Here is an 18,994-nt window from a genome sequence, read left to right on the forward strand (position 1 = left end):
GCATTCATAACACAAAAATACCATATATATTATTCTGACAGTAGCCTTTCTGCATTATAATTTTTGTTTTGCATTATGTTTTGGCTCTAGATGAGGTCATTCACGTTTGGCATCAGTTTCTGTATGTAGCAGGTGAATTTTTTTTTGCATGAAAGTGCTTTATTTGGTGCTTTTAACAGATAGATATATTATTTAACATTCATACAATACACATAAAAACAGCCTCACCTGAAAACAGTTATAATAACTTTCTTTTATCTTAAATAAAAGAAATAGTTTTTGGAGGGTCCCTGTTACAAGAGACTATTTAATAACATTTTCTTCAAAGTCTGCTGGTCTGTTTCTTTTGTTTTTTACGGTGCTTTTATTATCTTTTTAAACCTGTTTATTGCAATTTACGTCTGTTGACGAGACTCAAAAATCTTAAACTTTATTTAAACTTGAAGTCTGCCGGGATGACGACTTGGTTTCCCGCTAAAACTTAATTCAGGTTTTTAAAGTCAAAGAGGTCTGGTGTTAGAGACCTTGTTCTCATCATGCTAGCTGTGAGCTGTAAGCTAATGGATAGCTTGAGGCTAACAGAATGAGCTGGTTTTGATGGGAAATGCTAACAGTTTTTGGATGACTGAGGCACCTGGTGGAGGTAAAATTATGAAATTATAATTTTTTTTCAGCGGAGTTGCACAAACAGAGGATTGAGGTGAGGCAGCTAATTTCCACAGCAGGTAAAGTTATTGGTGTGACACGTCCACGTAGTCACACCAAACGCTGTGCACTGCTGGGCCGAAACCAAGCAACTCGGGGGGTAGCAAAGTTTGATTAAAAATTCATTAAAATTATTTTTAATAAAAACATGAAACCTGTGCAGCAGAGACAGAACTGCAGCTTCCTAGAGCCACATTAATATTTTCTGCTTTCATTTTCTTTTTATTCCTGGTTTTTATTTATTTATTATCCGAGCCCTGTGAGACCAGTCGACGTCAGGGCGCTCGCTACGGGGGATCATAATAAAATTAAATAATTATCTTGAAACTTAAACTTGTTGCCACTGAAAATCTACAGTAGGCAGAAAGGACGGAGAGATGGAGAGAAAGAAAGAGGAAGAGCGAGAGAAGGCCGTTCGTCACATCTGACTGCGTCCCTGAGATCATCGCAGTGAGACTCCTCCACCACCAGCTGTCTGTTGCCGTGGGGACAGAGTCGTCTCCAAAGACCCACGATGTTTACGTTTAACATATTTATTTGTGCACTTTGATCACACACACAGCACACTGACCTGTCTGCCAGCCTGCACGTTTCTCTTCACTGTCTTACTGACGGCGTCTCTGACAGAATAAATGTCGCTGCACAAGACATGCATCGCAAAATCCTGCATTTAACAACTTATTTGCCACTTTGCTTTGTTTTAGAGAGTAATTATTTATTTATTTATCTTATTATTTTTTTATTTGTATTTTTAATTTATTTATTCATTACTTCACTTTTACTTCTGGTGACTTCTTGAAACAGCAAGAACAGTGCGTGGTTCTGCAAGTTGGAGATGCTTGCTTAAAAAGAAAAAAAAAAACTGCAAAGATGAATAAATGAGAACACAAAAATATCTAACTACAGCTGATATAACTACATTGTGCCAGAGTTAGAAATGTTGTTTCTGACTAGAATTACAGTGAATGAAGCTACAAGGTCTACAGCATGGACGCTTCACACACATCTTCACCAGTTTCAAGATCAGTGTCACCAGTTCAGTATCTGATCAAATGTCTCCCGTTCTGCTCTTGAGATCTGATGTTGAAAAATGGAAAAATGTTTTTGCAGAGCATTGTCATGTCACAGTGAAGTTGACCTTTGACCTTTTGGATAGAAAATGTCATCAATTTATTATTTCATCCTATTCGACATTTGTGCGAAATTTTGTCATAATTGGCCTAATAATTGTAGAGTTATGACTATAAACATGATCTGTAAGGTCACGGTGACCTTTGACCAGCAAATTGTAATAAGTTCATAGGTGACTCCAAGTGGACGTTTGTGCCAAAATTTGAGTTAATTCCGTCAAGGTGTTTTTCAGATATGACAGTGACAAGAATGAGACAGACACAAGGTGATAGTGACCTTGACCTTTGACCACTAAAATCGAATCAGTTCATTTACGAGACCAAGAGGACGTTTGTGCCAAATATAAAGAAATTCCATCAAAGTGTTTTTGAGAATCACAATGTCATGAGAATGAGGCAGACAATCTGAGAACATAACGCCTGCAGCCACGGTGATCGCTGGCATAAAAAAGCAAAAGTCACTTTACCTTAAAGTGCTGAAAACACAAATTTCATCAGTCTGGATTCTGTGGGGAATTTTTTTTTATCTTTACACTCCATAAAAACTCCTAATCACACAACCAATGTGTTTTTCCTTCAAAAATGTCAATTTATAGATTAGTTACTAACATTATCAGTGCAAAAATATCGTCATCTGCTGTCTATAACCCTGCTTTTAAACGCTCAAGTTTTTAAATTTCCATTAGCTACGAACAGTATAAACGTGACGTATGTACCCATGCAGATTTTTGGTACGAGTCAAACTTTTGGGACTTCACTGTCTGCAAACAAATGTACTTTCTGCATCTCAACTTGCCGTTTGTCGACTTTACCGTCTCCTTAACCTGTTTATCTATAGAAAACCTCCTCCTCCTCCTCCATCTCTTATTTTCCTATCCTCTCTGCTGTCGGTGGGCGTCCCTGCCCCCCCGCCGGGCCAATCAGACGAGTGTTGATCTGAGTCTGTTGTCTGTCTGTCTCCCACTGCTCGCAGATAGGCCGGCGTGCCGCAGAGCCGCCAAACACACAGACACCTCACACTGAGGACGCCGACGCCGGCCCAGACAGCACATACAATGTGATCACATGACGTGTAGGACACTTATCTAACTGATGGACTGTTTCTCTGTCTGTCTGCTTTTTTTTCTTCTTCAGTTGTGTTTTCATGGCATTTCGGTGCACTTCAGGAGCCACGTCCCACACAGCTCAATTAGGAACATCAGGTTCTGCGTATGTATATTTCCTGCGTCTGTCTCATAAACTTTTATGAAACAAGCCGCGGATTTACGTGATGTGGACACAGATTGTGTGAGGGGATGGTGAGGAGGTCAAGGTCAAGAGGGGGAGAAAAATGTATGGAATAAAATATTCAAGCTGCATGGAGAACTGAGAAAGAGAAAGGAAAAAAAAACAAGAAATACTACAAAATAAAAGTTGATGCTTATGTTTAGTTAAGTCTGCACAATTCAACTTGTGAGTTAAACTCTGAAAGTTTTGTAAGTTAGACATTAAATTATTGTACTTAGGGGTCGGCGATATATCGAATACACTCGCGGTATTGTGGCTTGTTCAACATGTGATAAATATATGAAAGACTATACCACGAACATTGAGTATAAACTATATAACGTTGTTATAAGCCTCCGGCGTTTCAGTTCTCTCTCTCTCCATGGCTCTCTGCCTCTCGCAGACACACACACAGAGCAGGGCTTCTGCAGAGCTCCAGATCTTGATCTTGATCTATTTAGTCACATTTTGCCACCATGGAGCACTACTGCAATTTGTAAATATTATTAATATCTGAACTGGAAAGCTGTTAGTTTGTTTCCAGCTTACAGAGCATAAATCATCATGTTTAAGGGCGCTGCGGTAACAGATCATGACCACTTTATACATTCAAAAAATGATTTTAAATCCCGATCACAAACTTCATGTTAATAAGAAAACATTCACAGGACATCTCTTTAAAGCAACAGATCAGCTCAAAAATACAAATTTTTCTCTTGCCTGTAGCACTGTTTATCGGTCTACATCATATTGTTGTAAGTTGCTGAGTGTTGCAGATATTGTCTGTTGAGATTTCTGCCTTCTCTCCAATATAACTGCAGCAGCTGCGGGTTCGATTCTGGCTTCTGCCCTTTGCTGCATGTCATCCCCTCTCAACCCCCCTGTCAAGCTGAAACAGTCCTATGAAATAAAGGCAAAAAGCCCAAAAATAATCTTTAAAAAGCAGCTGATAGCAGTAAGCACCTAACTCAATGTTGAGAAAACAAAAGATTCCGCACATATGATTTATTGACCCAAAAAAGAAAACAAAGAGATTTTCACTTCACTAAGAGTTGAGTATAACAGCTAAATCCCGTCCAGATCAGGCTTCTTTCTCTCAGTACGAAACATTCGGACGTTATGGAGACTGAAATAAATGTTTGCACCTGTCCAGATTTATTCTAGCAGGTGAGACTCTATTAAATTCTACTCTGTCCTTCTCCACTTTAACCAAATCCACTCGACTCCGACAACAAACACGAGTCTTTTTCTCCCCGAAGAGACAACGTTTCCTGGACAGATTTGATTCATGGTGATCTTTCGAAGCCTCTCCTCCCTGGACGGATGATTTTTCCGTTCTGTTTTATTCTGCCGTGTTGTATTCAGCCGAGACTCTCTGCAGAGAGGCAGAATGTCATCCTCCACACTGAGACTCTTCTTCTCCTCTCTTCACTTCCTCAATTAGGCAGCTCATCCATCGCCATGATTACATGCTGCTAATTAAGCAGCTAATCAGCTAATTACCCAGGAGCAGAGAGGAACGAGGAGTGTGTGTGCATGTGTGTGTGTATGTGTGTGTATTAACACGGGGTGTCATGTGTGAGCCAGCAGAGCATAATTCATGGTAGGTTTTGTTTTATAATTCAGGATTTGGGGAGGTTTTTTGGAATGGGTTTATTTCTGTAATCCTTTGGGAATAAATATTTTACGCGATAGCAATTAAAGAGTGTTGGCAGCTCAGATGCTCCGTTTCTGGAATCTGCATTCATTCATATAGATTACCTCCAAAACTCAGTACTTTACATTTATGGCATTGTGCTGGAGCTCACGTGAGGACAGAGCTGAAACACTGAGCGCCAGAGGGGGTCTGAATGATTCAGGGGAAGCTGCGCGGGGCCCTGAACGTGCCGGGGATTATAGATACTTATTGTGTCAGAGACGTTCGGGGCACGCCACGAAGGCAAGTGCAATATTTCTACCAGCATCCGACTAATCAGAGAAGCTGCGTTTACGAGAGAAACCAATTCTCCAGCTTGTAGTCGGTACCCAGAGCTGTCTCGGCTGCTGAAGCCTCTCGCAGACGTCTGATTTTACAGATAAGGAAAAAAAGACTATTAAAAATAAGTGACTCATTTTATTTTGATGTATTACATTCATTTGCATCATTTTAAGTCCAAATATCTCTTGTACATGTGCAGATTTTGCTGAAATATATGAAGATTTTTTTTTAAATCACTCCGAAACAAAGAAAATGGGAATAAGTGTGCTTCATCTCTAAACTTTTAAATAAATAATAATTAGTTCTAAAAATGAGAGGAAGAGAGTTAATAAAAACAGAGAAAAGGGGGAAAATTAATTAAATGTAAGTTTGTAATGAATTAAACAGTGAGATGGAGGGTTAGGATGCTTTGCAAATGTCCGCATAATTCAGCAGCTTTTAAAAAAATTATCTTAAATCTGAGTGTAACGAGATGAAATAACCGTAATATTATCTAGATTTGTGTTAACATGTCAGCTCTTCCCACTGGCTCATCATTAAACACAGTAATTTATTTCTAATTCTAGCGGAGATCCAAAACATACCAAAAATGCAACTCAGTCACTAGAAAATAATGTTGGTAGCCAACTGGGAAAATTGAAGTGCTGTCGTCTTCCTGTTTTGGTTGCGCAATGTTTGATGCGCTTTCTTTTTGCCATAAATCCAGCTTTCATTGTGTTTGGAGATCGTACTTTGGTGGCATTATTTTTTATTTATCAGTGTGAACGTGTGTTTAAGTGTGCATGTTGATCGTTTTAGGTACCACACAACAAATTTTGTTGTACAGTTATGTTCAATGACAAAGCTATTCTATTCTAAAGTAATTTTGTTTTACCATTAAATTTGTAAAAGCAAGAAAGAAGCTCTAAATAAACTAATACAATGCCCCATGTAAGGGATCAGTATCTATTTATGCCAAAGCCACAGGAATCCTTGTTTCTGATTGGTTGGCGGGTGTCACGACAAGGTGCTTTGATATTTTAATAAATAATGGATTCACTCTTTATTATCATACATAAAGAGACCTAAAATGTTTTATCTCTTACTTATTGGAAAGGTGGAACCATAAAAAATATCCCAGGGGTGAGAAAGTATCTTAAATATCCTCATGACGTGACTCTGATAAGTAGTTTGAACAGACATAAAGAATATGATTAAGTTAGCTGACATTACATGGACTTCTGTTTGTGCATCCGTTTAAAAAAAAGACATCAAAATATTTCCACACGAACACGAAAGCAGAGAGAGAGAGAAAGAGCCGGGACAGCTTTGACATTTCATCAGTCAAATCATCATTAATTATGAATCTGATGTGAATTCGGGAACATGGAGGACGCAGTATTTGATGAGGGGATCAAACCGACGACCCTCTGGGTCACTGATCGTAAGGACGTCCCCTCACAGATTCACAGGCGTGTTCTCGCCGTCCTCACTGATAATCTTATTAGAGCGGCGTGATTCTGTCTGACCCGCCAACACCAGATGAGACATGTTGGACTTCATTGATCCCCGAGGGGACAGCGGGACGTAAAATGTTGCCGTGGAAGTAAAGAATATTCAGAATTAGGACATTAAGGCAATAGAGGAGAGAGAGAGTGAAATAAACCTGAATAAAATAAAACAATAAAAAAAATTAGAGGAGGCGGCAGAGCTTCTTTATAGCGCTAATTAAACGAGCAGCCACAAGGAGAACGAATCCCCAGAGCTATTGACATTTCGCCATATTCAATATGACAGATATGACTGATTAGTTCACCGGGCAGCCTCATCAATAATCCGCCTGCCAATCAAACGTGACCTTTAGAGGGGAGGTGATGAATTAACGGGGCCACGGGACGATCCGATACCAGCCCTCCAATCCATCAAGGCGGCTGCAGCGAAGGCAGAGAGGCGCCGCTGTTGTGGTGGTTTGGGTTCCACTTGTCGTCCTTTGTCAGAATAAAAGTGCAGGGATTTGTCTTTCAGTTCTGCTGCAGAGACTCGCTAGTGCAGCCAAAACTGCTAAAACACAGGAAGCAGGTGTTCAGCTGCGGAGGTTTTAAATTAACGAATCCACCTTCTGACAGACGTGTCGGAGGTCGTCTGCAGTCAAAGAAGCGTGACAGAAAAAACTCTGTGGGAAGAAGTCGGAGCGTACAAAGTGTGCGACTTTGACACAGGATACTGCAGTACTCGAATGTAACAAAGTACATTTAAAGTACAGTTCAAGTACTGAACTTACGAGCAGTTTTGACAACTAACACTAAATTCCACCGGGTCCGTCACGGCCATGTCACGGCCATGTCACGGCCATGTCACGGCCACGTCACGGCCACGTCACGGCCACGTCACGGCCACGTCACGGCCACGTCACAGCCTCCGACGTCGATCACAGTTTTTATATATTACTGGCCACAGAACATGGTCAATATTCTTAAATCTACTTGGCACTGGCTGGACTGTAGGACGGACTGTAAGGCTGCAGCACAACAAAGTGGGTAAAAACATCAATAAACAGAATTTAAACTTACAGAAAGGAAAGCATTAATATATATATGAAGCCTATTCGGTCAGGGAAGATTCACAATAATCAAGGAAATAAAATAAAATCGAGAGAAAATGACGAAATAAGCCCAGTCTCAGCAGGTCTACAGTATCAGCTTCTGAAACACTCAAAGACGCTCCCAGAGGAATATAGAGCTGTGTGGAAGACGGAGTAAACAGACGCTGCCGGTGAAATCAAGGTGTAACACTCACTATATTTTGTGCCAAAAGTTGACTGAACCTGACGGCAATTCAGAAAAGTCATACTGATCATTTCGGGTCTAGGAAAGTGAGCATCATGGTTTGTCGCTTAGTTAAGAGGGCTTGTTGTTAGTCATAGTGAGAGTGAAAGTTTTCCTCCACTCGTGTCAGAACAAATTATTAAAGTTTTATGAAACAAAATTCATCTTCAGGAAAAACAAACAAGTTTCTCTAAAAAGGAAACACACCAAAAACATTGACAGACAATTGAAAGCGAGGACAGAGACAGACAGACGGGACGACTGTCCATACCTCTATCTTCTTCCAGATGGCGGGGTCTTTGTCCTGACTCTGGATGTCCTCCAGCAGCTGGTGAATCATGGACGCACCTCCACGCATGTCCACCGGGGACGCTCTCAGCTGCAGGCGGCGGTCCGCGGACCTCCGTCCCTCGTCCTCCTCAGACTGCAGGTCGCTTAACGGACCGGACTCGATGCTTTCGTCCAATGAGGGAGCGATATCGCTGGAGGAGGTGGAGCTAAAGCGGCTGACCAGGTTTCTTCTGTAAGGAAGCTGAGGAGGCGAGTGAACGTCATGAGAATATTTATCATCATAATCATATATAATATTTATATTATATATAAATATGTTTTTTTACCCTACTCTATACCATCGTCATTTTGCAGTTTCTTCATATTTAATTCACAGATTCATTCATATATCACTGCACAGGTCGATCAGTTTCACCTTCCAGGTTACAAAATAAAACGGTATTCTCTCAGATACTGCAGTACAGGTTTTGAACTATAAAGTACACGTTATCAAGACCTCATTAAAATGAAATTATAATTACATTTATTCATGACCTTTAATTATTTCTGGATGTGAGTATATATACATATTTCATTTTTCCTTTACGCTTTGTATTGTGTACTATGTAGTTCTTGTTTTTATTGGATTAACGTTTACTGACTGGTTCGTTTTTCTGCTCTTTGTAGTCATTTATGTTTTGTTGTTTTTTTCTGTAAAATGTTCATTTAGGGGTTTCTGTTTGTTTTTTCTTTGTTTTTGTTCGTTGTTTTGTTGTTAAGGGGGGGTCTGTTTGTATCAGCCTTTGGCTTCTTGACCTCTCCTGACACTTTTTTTTAAATTCATCTGGATTTTATGCAGTTTTTAATTGTGTGCAAATAAATCACAATATATTGTGAACATGTTGTGACGTACCAGAGGTGGCAGAAGAGCGGGCATGTCGTCCCCGCTCTCCCCTACGCTGCTCATGTTGTCCCCGCTCTCCCCTACGTCCCAGTCTGGGTTGAGCTCTGTCAAATCCCAGTCATCCACGTCCTGCAGAGCGTCCTGGGAAGAGTCCGGCCTCTGCAGGACAAAGTTTTAAGGAAACATCAGCGGTCTGTCTTTATCATTATATTTATGTGCATTAACTTTATGACCAGATTCAGGAAGTTAATGTTAAGTGTCGACTAACCTGCGGGAGGGACTGAGCCAGACTCTCCAGCTTCATAGCGAGCATCTCTGTCTTTCGTAGCTGAGCGGGGAGGGCCAGGAACTCCTCTGACCCGTACCAGTGCTCCCTGTCTGGGCTGGCTCTCGATGTAACCTGGGCCACCTGCCGGAGGACAGATGGGGACAAGAAACATTCATACTGAATCATCTGATTCAAACTTAATATGGCTAAATACTAAACAAGAATAAGCAACAGGTCACTAAAAAACACCCACGTTTGGAGACTAAGAATCTGCTGGAAACACAGCGATGACTCGCAGGTGTCCCACCATCCACCTCCAAACGCCAAAGTCAGCTCATTTACTACATCACTTTAAAAACGCTGATAGGCTTCGTACGAAGGGTACAAATGTAACGTATTTGTGGTTTGCAGAAATATGATGCCAATTTCCTCGTGGTGACCTGACTGTTGTTTATTTTGGGGATTTGTTTGTTGAATCGTCTGCATGAACAGCTGCTGCAGCCCTCAGCTTTCTTTTGTTAGTTAGGCTGCTTCTTTCCTCCGCAGGAATATGTGTGTCAGTAATCAGAAGTGATTTGTCTGATGGATAATTGTGTGTTTTTAGCTGAATATGAGGCTCATGGATTGTGATTTATAAAGGGAAGTTTGCGAGAAGTCCTGTGTGCAGTTTGAAAATCAGATTTTCTTTTTTCACTGACCATTTTGTCTTCAGTGCGCTTGGAAACATTTGTAATGGATCCAGCGCATGCTTTCATAAATGAGGCCCCTGATGTGGTCACTTGCAGATTGTGATGCAGACTCAGTTTGTGAAATATTTCCACTGTCTGAATTCAGAATGAGCTTGTGTGTCACTGTCAATCTACTTCCTGTATCTATCTCACATGAATTCACACGAAACTACACTTTTAACACAAACTCGACTCTCAAACTTTCCAACTCGACAAAACGAATAATCTCTCACCTTCTGCCCTTGGCGCTTTATGATCCACACCGCCGCCTTGCGGGACGCGGCCGGGGGTCTGACTCCTCTCCGGATGCCTCCAGGTCAGAGGAGAGGAACTGCTCCCTCATGGGGGAGGGCAATGAGGAGTCAGAGTCCCCCTCACTGTGTGCATTTGTCTCCTTCTGCGTCCTCTCCATTTGTTTTGATATTTCATCCTGAGACGCCGGGTCCTGGAGAGGCAGGGGGGCGTTGGCGGTCAGTCTGGCCCCTGATGAGCTCCTCGAGTCGGTCAGCGGTCTCTGGGCGCTCCTCTGAGAGCGTCCTCCCTGTCTGGAGCTCACGTGGTTTCTCTGGAGGTTGCGTCCGTTCATTATCTGTTTACAGGGTTCAGACACATTTAACCAATGAATTTCCACGACTCTGAGGCAAATTTCCAAGGGGGAATACAACTTTAATTTTATTTTGTATTTATTTTACTGCAGATTTTTTAAAAGAAAACTGTTTGAGCCTTGCTGATTTCAAATGAAAAAAAAGTGGCACTTTTTTGTCCTTTAGAGATTTTTGTTGATTTTAAAAGATAAAATTAAAAGCAGTTTAGTCTCTATTAATTTTTGGCATTTTTTTTAAAGGCACGTTTTTTTTCTTTCATCTTTTTTTAAACATGCTTTGCAATCAGGTTATAATTAGTTTTTTTTTTTTTAAAATCATAATTCTATGGTTCTTGAACACATCATATGTTATTATTCAAGTTTATGAAACGAAATTCCATGACTTTTCCAAAACTTCAGGGAATGTTTAGTTTTAAAACTTTTCCACGCCTGGGAGTTTCTTTTTGCACAATTCATGACTTTTCTTGGTTCTTGATGTCTGAACAAACCTTTGTGTTCTGTTTAAAGAGAATCCAGGTTAAAATGCAAGTTGCAGTGGACACTAAGTTCATGGCACTGGTGATTCTATTACAGCCCAAACATTATAATGTCATCTATAGAAATATAATCAAAATATCGGGGGTTTCAAAGTAGGTAAAAAAGACATTTGTCTCTGTTGCTGCTTGCTTTTTCACCCAGTTTTGGATATCTTTGAAATAAAGTTCAGAAAACGAACCTGCAGACTCTCGTAGGACTGTGAAACATTTTCTGGATAAACCGAGTCCAGCTCCAACCAGAACTTGGAACGGTCTGGAGGATCCATGAGAGACGGAGTGCTCCGACTCAGCTCGGCCTGGAACTGGAGCCCAGAGAGCGGGGCTGACCTTCCCCGATCCTCCCCTCCGGTCCTCCTCTCTGGTTCCTCCCTCTGAGAACAGAGCAGCTCTCTTGGGAAGAGACGGCTGTGTGGGCGACACTTCGGTGCTGTGGCTCACGCCCTGCAGGGGGCGCTTCACACTTTCACTGTGGTTGGGGATTTTGGGTAAAACTGACGGAGGATGGTTTTGGTTCGTTGAGTCAGCGGGCGTGGTGAGTTCAGGTAAACTGTTATGGAGTTCCTGGTTCGAGAGGCGAGGTCCTTCACTGTCCTCTGACAGCGGTTCTGGATTTGGGTCTTGGGCTTGATCTACGTCCTGAGGGGAGTCCTCACAGTCTGGCTCAGTTTCCCGGCCTCGGGCTCGTCACTGGGGCTGTAATCGCTCAACTCGAAGGCGTGATGCCGCAGTCCAAAGAGAAGTAGTCCTGGCTGCAGCGAATTGTCAGCTGACCGCAGTCGTCCACCTCGGTCAGAGCGTCCAGGCGAGTCTGGAGAGAAGTTTAATCGCGTTTTTAACTGACGGCTGAAGGTTCGAGTCAAAATAAAACAGTACTTCAATGTTTTTTTTTTTAAACTACTTTTGGGAGTAAAATACAATCATGAAATACATACTTCATGGAAATTATTCTTGTTCTGAATACAAAAAGTCATGTGACTGTTAAAATTTTACTTTAGTACCCTGAGACCCCCTCAGTCTCCAGAGGGTTAAAAAACAATTTATGACAAAAAGTTATCTTCTATTTTCAACATCTTAAAAAATGTTCAAAACTCAAAACTCTAACACACATATTTTTATGAAAATAAAAAGGTAATTGATGGTTTGTGCTGCAGTTTGATGGAGTTTCTACTGTTGGCTGTCATCTTAAAATGCCGTTTTGCTCTCCAGAGCTCCGTGCCAGTCATGTGACTGAAAACTACGAATAACTTCACTGCAGTCCAGCACGGACATACAGGTGACAGTAATAAGCCTCCTTGAGGCTAAAAGCCATCTACATGTTCATATTTCCAACAGCAACTACACCACCAAAACAGAAAATGAAGGAAAAAAATAAACTATTGTTTCCTCTGATGATAAAAACTCAGGACAGAATATTTTGGTGGTGTTAAAGAGTTCATGGCGACTGTCTCACTCTTAGAAACAAATGGTGGCTTGCTGGATGTGAACAGCAGACGTTGGTGTTGTTACCTGGTGCTGGTCCTGGCTGAAGGCCTGCAGGATGTCGGTCTGACGCGTGTAGTTCCCGTTGGAGTCCTGCAGGCCCTGCAGCAGACGCTCCTTCAGGACCAGAACTGAGACTCTCAGCTGGTGCCACAGCAGCTGCACCGTCCTGAACACAGCACACACAGCACCACCAGCTTCACAACATGCTCACTAATATTCATTCATTAGTTTGGTATCAAACATCCCTCATGTGAAACTGTGCAGTTCTATGGATCTCAAAGTTTTACTTTATCATTTGTTGGTTTATGTATTCATTGCATATGCCATCACTTTTTCCGATAGCAGAAAGAATATTATTTGTTTCCACCTAATAAGTGAGCGCACTTATTAAAATCTTCATTGGCATGCACAAACAGTCCTATTCCTTTCCTTATTGGTGCAATAAAGTGCTTTAGAGGTGCAGTAAAAGCTCTGGAAATTATTTAATTGTACAGTTCATGGCTTTTAGAAATTCTAATTTCTCTTTCTCATGAAGTGCTGATAACATGGAGAAGTTATTAGGTGACTGTTTCATTAATAAACAAAACAATAAAGATAAAAAAAAATATTAGTTTGTTTTGAGCATTTTCTACAGTAACACATTGCAACAACAACAACAATTTCACAGGGAAAAAAGCAGAATAAACACCATTCAAATGTTGTGAGGACTCACCTGATGTCAACGATGATGTTGACGGAGTAGGACAGAAGTTTTCAGGGAGAACTCTGTCTCCAGCAGGGCATGAATCTGCTCCACATGGTCCGAGATGTCCTCACAGATGTCCTGAAGTCGCACAAACAAAGACGTACAAACATACCGAAAAATGGAAAATACTAAGTGAAATCTTGAGTGACCAAACACATATAAAAGTCAGTTTGTATTACAGTATTTATATATGAAAACCTGTAAAGAAATAAAAACGTCCTCTGAGTGAGACAGAGAGGAATAAAAGCAGAAGTGACGACGTCACGCTTCCAGTTTTAAACATGAGTCAGCTTCATGTGCGATCAGTTCCAGGTTTGTGTGTAAAAACACGGAGAACATGACGGTCAGGGATCAGCTGTCTCCATAACAACACTTATAACTGACTGATATTACTGAACTAAATTAAGATGTTTAAAAACCACACAGACAGACAGACAGACACACAGACAGACGGACTCCAGCAGGAAAACACTGTGCAAAAATATCAGCAGTGCCTTTAGGTTTGAAGTTTATGATCTTTGCTGGCAGTCAGAGGATCATGGACACTCGGGCTGTCCCGGGGTTGGATGAAGCGGTGGAGAGACACCGTGCGCCTGCAACTGACCTCCGACAATTTTAGCGTCAGGGGAGACAAACAGTGTGTCAGCAGTTGTGACACTCTACAGTTTGTAAAGTTTAAAAACCTCTGATGGTTACACAATACAATAATCTGTGTCCAATGTCCAAACTTATTTAAATTTCATTGTGTGACTGAAAGATATGCGTCCTGACTCTGGAAGACGTTTAAATTCAGCTGCTCTATGCTGCAGGACGGAGCTCCACTCGGGCGGAGCTGCAGGAGGCTCACGTGTTTGTTTTCCGGTGCTGCTCACACCGACACCGAATGTTTCGACTCGATAAACTTGTCAATAACCAGTAAAATGATCATTCCTGTCACTGTGTGTGTGACAGCAGCATCATGATAAACAGAGAGAGAGAGACGGGCTGAGCGGACAAACTCCGAGGTGTTGGGTTCAATGACCTCTATGCACTTTTTGTTAATAATTTTTATGATCATGGATAAATTATCATAGTCCACGAATTACTCATAATAACCTGAGAAACTCTCCAACTAAGATGGATTTTGTTTTCACAAATTTTGAAATGACATTTGTCCTCTGCAAAAAGAAGAATATCCAGATCCCTAAACTGAAAACTGATTACCTACCCAACTGACAAAAACAGACCTTTAAAGTAAATAAATCTGAAGTGCAAATGATTTCAACAATAGAGCCAGTGTCATTAGAAGTGCAGCTTGTGCACTTTATATCACAAATTAATCTGAAAACCGATTAAAACCCGGCGTTATTGGTGGAAAGTGTGTTTCTGCTTTGCAAATGAAGAGAAGTAATACAAACTAAAATTAGACGACCTTTGAAAAATCAGGTGACCTAGCTTCGAACCCTCAGCAGATACTTAATATCCACCTCTGGCTGCTGAGTCACCGTGCCGCTCCATCCATGGTGACCTGCCCGAACAAACACAGCACCTCCCTCTCTGCTGCGGTCGCATTCAAAGAGCGCTCGGCATGTGAGAATGTAGGTCACACACGCTGCCAGCTTGGCTTATACTAGCTTGGCTAACAGTGTGACCTGCTGAGCACCGTTCCAAAATACATGTGTCACTACAGTAAGCGGGGCGGCGGCGCTGCTGGAAACATGCTGCCTGCGTGTGCAGCAGATACATGTTTAGATACACACACACAGCACACGGAGCGTCATGTCACCTGTATGAGTGCAGGGTTCAGCATACAGGTGTCGCACTGAGTCGGGCTGATCGTGGCTGAGCGTCACCTCAGGATGACCAAATGTGAGCCGCCTCTGGCTCCTGTGTGGTCCGACAGATTTAGCAGAGAGTTCGGGGGTGCAGACTGGGGCTGAGAATCAGCTCCGGTCAGCAGCAGTTCACATCGTCCATCATGAGGCTGGCCTCAGTCTGAAAATCAGTCGTGCTGTAATTAGGATGCTGTTTGACGACCTTTGTTGGTATAGCAACGACTGCAGACCAAAACTGGGCGGACATCCGGAGAAGCACAAGCCAACTACCTCAACACTGTAACTGTTACCATTTCTTTTTTAGCAAACTTCTCCTGGTGGCCTGAAGGCTGACCGTGCATTTGTGTCCTCCTCCCCTGGTCAGGTCAGGGACCTTTGCTGCATGTCACGCCATCTCTCTCATTTCTTTGCACATCTTCATTCATCTAATGAAGGCAGTAATCAATATTTTTATGCAAAAAAGAATCAAATGACTCTTGTACGCTGCTTATCAACATGCTCTCATCACAGATCATCACATACAGACACATGCAGGAAGTCAAAGCTTTGTTTCGACACAAAAGGGTACAAACACACTATAATAAGTGGATAAAGCTGTTAAATGGTCGTAGTTGGGTCTCGGGAACAAAGGTAATCATTTATGTTTAGGGGACATGGGGGGGGGGAGACAATGACCAGCGCTGCAAGAAATGTCACACCAATTTCAAGAAATTAGAAAAAGGTGGCAAGAAAATGACCTAAAAATTTGTTGGGGAAAAAAGGGAGTGGAGTTAGAAAACTATATTTTCAAAAAAAAAGGGAAAATGTCTACAAAAGTATATTTATATTTATTATAATTTTATATTCAAAAGTATTTTACAGAAAAAAAATCTCACACATTTTCATCACGTTTGGGGTTCTTTTTTTTTTTGACATTTTTTTAAAGAAGTAAATCCAGTCTGCTCAGGTTTGAAACAGTTAAGTTCTCTTTAAATTTCATTTATTCACCCCTCTCTATGCAGATGCACATGTTGACATGATTTATAATTTGTATGTTTGTTTTACAATACTTTTTTTTTATTTCTATTTCCTGACAAAGGAGCTATGTATAATTCAAATTTAACAACAACAACAACAACAAATCATGTTTGGGCTGTAAAAGTGACTGGTTTAAGTGCACTACAGACGGTGCTGAATCAAGAAAAATTTCATTACATCTGGGGGGGTTTTGGCATATTTTAGCCCATTGTTTTGGTTTCATGGCACAATTGCTGTGTGACTCTGCAAGATTTGTTTTGACCTTTTGAAGACCTTACAGCCCTGAAATCGAATGCAAAATCATGCAGCTGTAACGTGTTCTATTTTCATCTAGCCGATGCACCAGTCGAACTGCAGACACTAGTTTTACAGTAACTCCCCCTGATCACGGCTCAAATTTGAGTGAAAAGGGCACAAAACCAATAAAATCAATGGGATTATCAGCAAGGAAAACTAGAAAAACTAATTCTTAATCTCATTTTCTTTTTTTCCACACACTAAAAACCAAACTTTAGTGCGTTCCTCGACAGGAGTGGTTCTGACTGGTAGATGTGGTGACTGTGTTTCTGTACTGGTGCAGCTGCGTCCCTGAAGACATCACGGACAGTTCATCACATCTTTCTCAATTAGGATATCTGGACTAAAGTGTGTGTTTTATACAATGCTTTCATCTGACGACAGAAACCCACCGCCTCATCAGAAACGCCCTGCCGGGAGATAAAGAACGGCCTCAAGAGGAAGGAGAGCATTTAGATCAGTTCACAGTGAACACACTGTCCAGGAAATACACCCACACACACACAAGCTATAAATAACTGACATACAAACTGCGTGCACACACACACACACAGCTTGAGCAAAGGTAAGACATACACTCACTGCATGAACACCAATTCCAACATAAAAATCTCCCAAACCAAACTTACACACACAAATGTTACCCCCCCTTGAACCTATAGTTAACACACACACACACACACACACACACACACACACACACACACACACACACAAAGAGTTTCGTCATCAAAGCACTGTCATGTCGTTCTAAAACAGTGGTGAAAATGTCACCGGTGTCTTTCAGATGCTTCAATAATTCACAAACAGCTTTAATATGCTAAAACACACAACACAGACACACACACAGACACACACACACACACACACACAACACACACACACACACACACACACACACACACACACACACCACACACACAACAGAGCGCTCAGCAGAGCAGAGGGCCGTCTGATTGAATTAACACCAAGTCTGTCGCTGCCATCTAAAGTCATTTGTTAGAAAATCTTTAGTCCAGTCTGAACACTGGGAGCTAATAAGACCCTACAGCGTGTGTGTGTGGTGTGTGTGGTGTGTGTGTGTGTGTGTGTGTGTGTGTTGTTTGTGTGTGTGTTACAACGACCACGCTTGGGTGTATCAGTGTTTCCTGAAGGACTGGTGACTTGATTTTGCAGTTTTAAAGTACATAAATACTGCTGGTTTCTTTCAGATTTAGGCTTTAATTAACCAAGAAATGTAATTTGCTAATTTACCAATAAATAAGCATCTTTTAAACAATATTTTTCATGTCTATAATCTACGAGGAATGGAAATTGAAGTCATGTTTTCAGCCATAATCTGTTAAAAATCTGACTTTCGTCCATCTGGTCTCGTGCGGTCCGTCTCGTCCACTTGGTCCGTCTTGTCTTGTTTGTCTTATATGTCAAATGTCTTTAATTCTCACATGACGGTATGTATTGTGTATTCACACTGTATAAGTCTGTAAACACAACGGTATCTGCACGCCGGGGTTTACATGCTAACTGGAAGCCCTCCGTACGTACAGAGACTTGTGGAGTTGGCAGCAAACAATAAATCCTCTGTGGAGGCAAAACTGAGTACAGGATGAAAATTTCAGGGACATTTTTACTGTGAATTCGATTGACAGTTGATTAACTTTGAAGGTTTTGTTTGCCCAGAGCATGTGCCTGTATAATACTGCTGTGTGTGTGTGTGTGTGTGTGTGTGTGTGTGTGTGTGTGTGTGTGTGTTTTCACACATTTACAACAACATGCTCATTTACAAGAAACTTGTATAGAGTCACATATTTCTATAATGCACACTCAATATTTTAATCATACACACATCACAATCACACACAACACACACACACACACACACACACACCACACACACACACACACACACACACACACACACACACACACACACACACACACACTTTCTCGCACTCCAGTCACGTAGAGTCAAGACATGACCTGTCAATCACAGAGTCCATACATCCAGCAGGGTTTCTAATTGCCTGAAATCAATCTGAAGCCAGTCGACTCGGCCTCAGCTCCAATCCCAGCTCACCCCTCATCACCGCCGACATCAAGGGCTTCAGAGCGGCCGGGTTCAAACCGGCTGCGACAGCTCCGCCTCATCCCACCCATTCGATCTAATAACCTTCAACTCCTCCACTCCAGCCCATCAGCGCAGCGTATTTTACCTTGGAGATCAAATACTCTGTGCTCCTTCTCCCCCTGGGTATTCAAATTAAGCGGCTTCAAAGACGACCGAGACCCGCTGCTGCGATACAAAGACTTGTTACAGTAATTTTTTTCAAAGTGGTAGTTTCTGCAGAAACACTCTGAGCTCGGCCTTTTTCGTCTGAGGGGTTTCGTTCCCGTGCTGAACTCTGCAGCACGTTTCTCTGCTGCTGGACATTTAAACAACTTCAAC

The 18,994-nt window shown here is 41.6% G+C and overlaps 1 protein-coding gene across 1 annotated transcript in view; it reads right to left on the reverse strand.

Moving 5' to 3' along the window:
• akap6 (A kinase (PRKA) anchor protein 6) overlaps positions 1-18,994 on the reverse strand; it is a 201,547-nt gene that overhangs the window by 168,715 nt on the left and 13,838 nt on the right. Inside the window, 12 exon segments of the mRNA XM_042501072.1 lie at positions 8,155-8,415; positions 9,067-9,216; positions 9,326-9,466; positions 10,287-10,333; positions 10,336-10,642; positions 11,373-11,513; positions 11,515-11,867; positions 11,870-11,908; positions 11,911-12,001; positions 12,700-12,841; positions 13,388-13,428; positions 13,430-13,498. Of these exon segments, the coding sequence (XP_042357006.1) occupies positions 8,155-8,415; positions 9,067-9,216; positions 9,326-9,466; positions 10,287-10,333; positions 10,336-10,642; positions 11,373-11,513; positions 11,515-11,867; positions 11,870-11,908; positions 11,911-12,001; positions 12,700-12,841; positions 13,388-13,428; positions 13,430-13,498 (1,782 nt within the window).

This window comes from Plectropomus leopardus, chromosome 14 (genome assembly GCF_008729295.1).
Source record: "Plectropomus leopardus isolate mb chromosome 14, YSFRI_Pleo_2.0, whole genome shotgun sequence".
NCBI lineage: Eukaryota > Metazoa > Chordata > Actinopteri > Perciformes > Serranidae > Plectropomus > Plectropomus leopardus.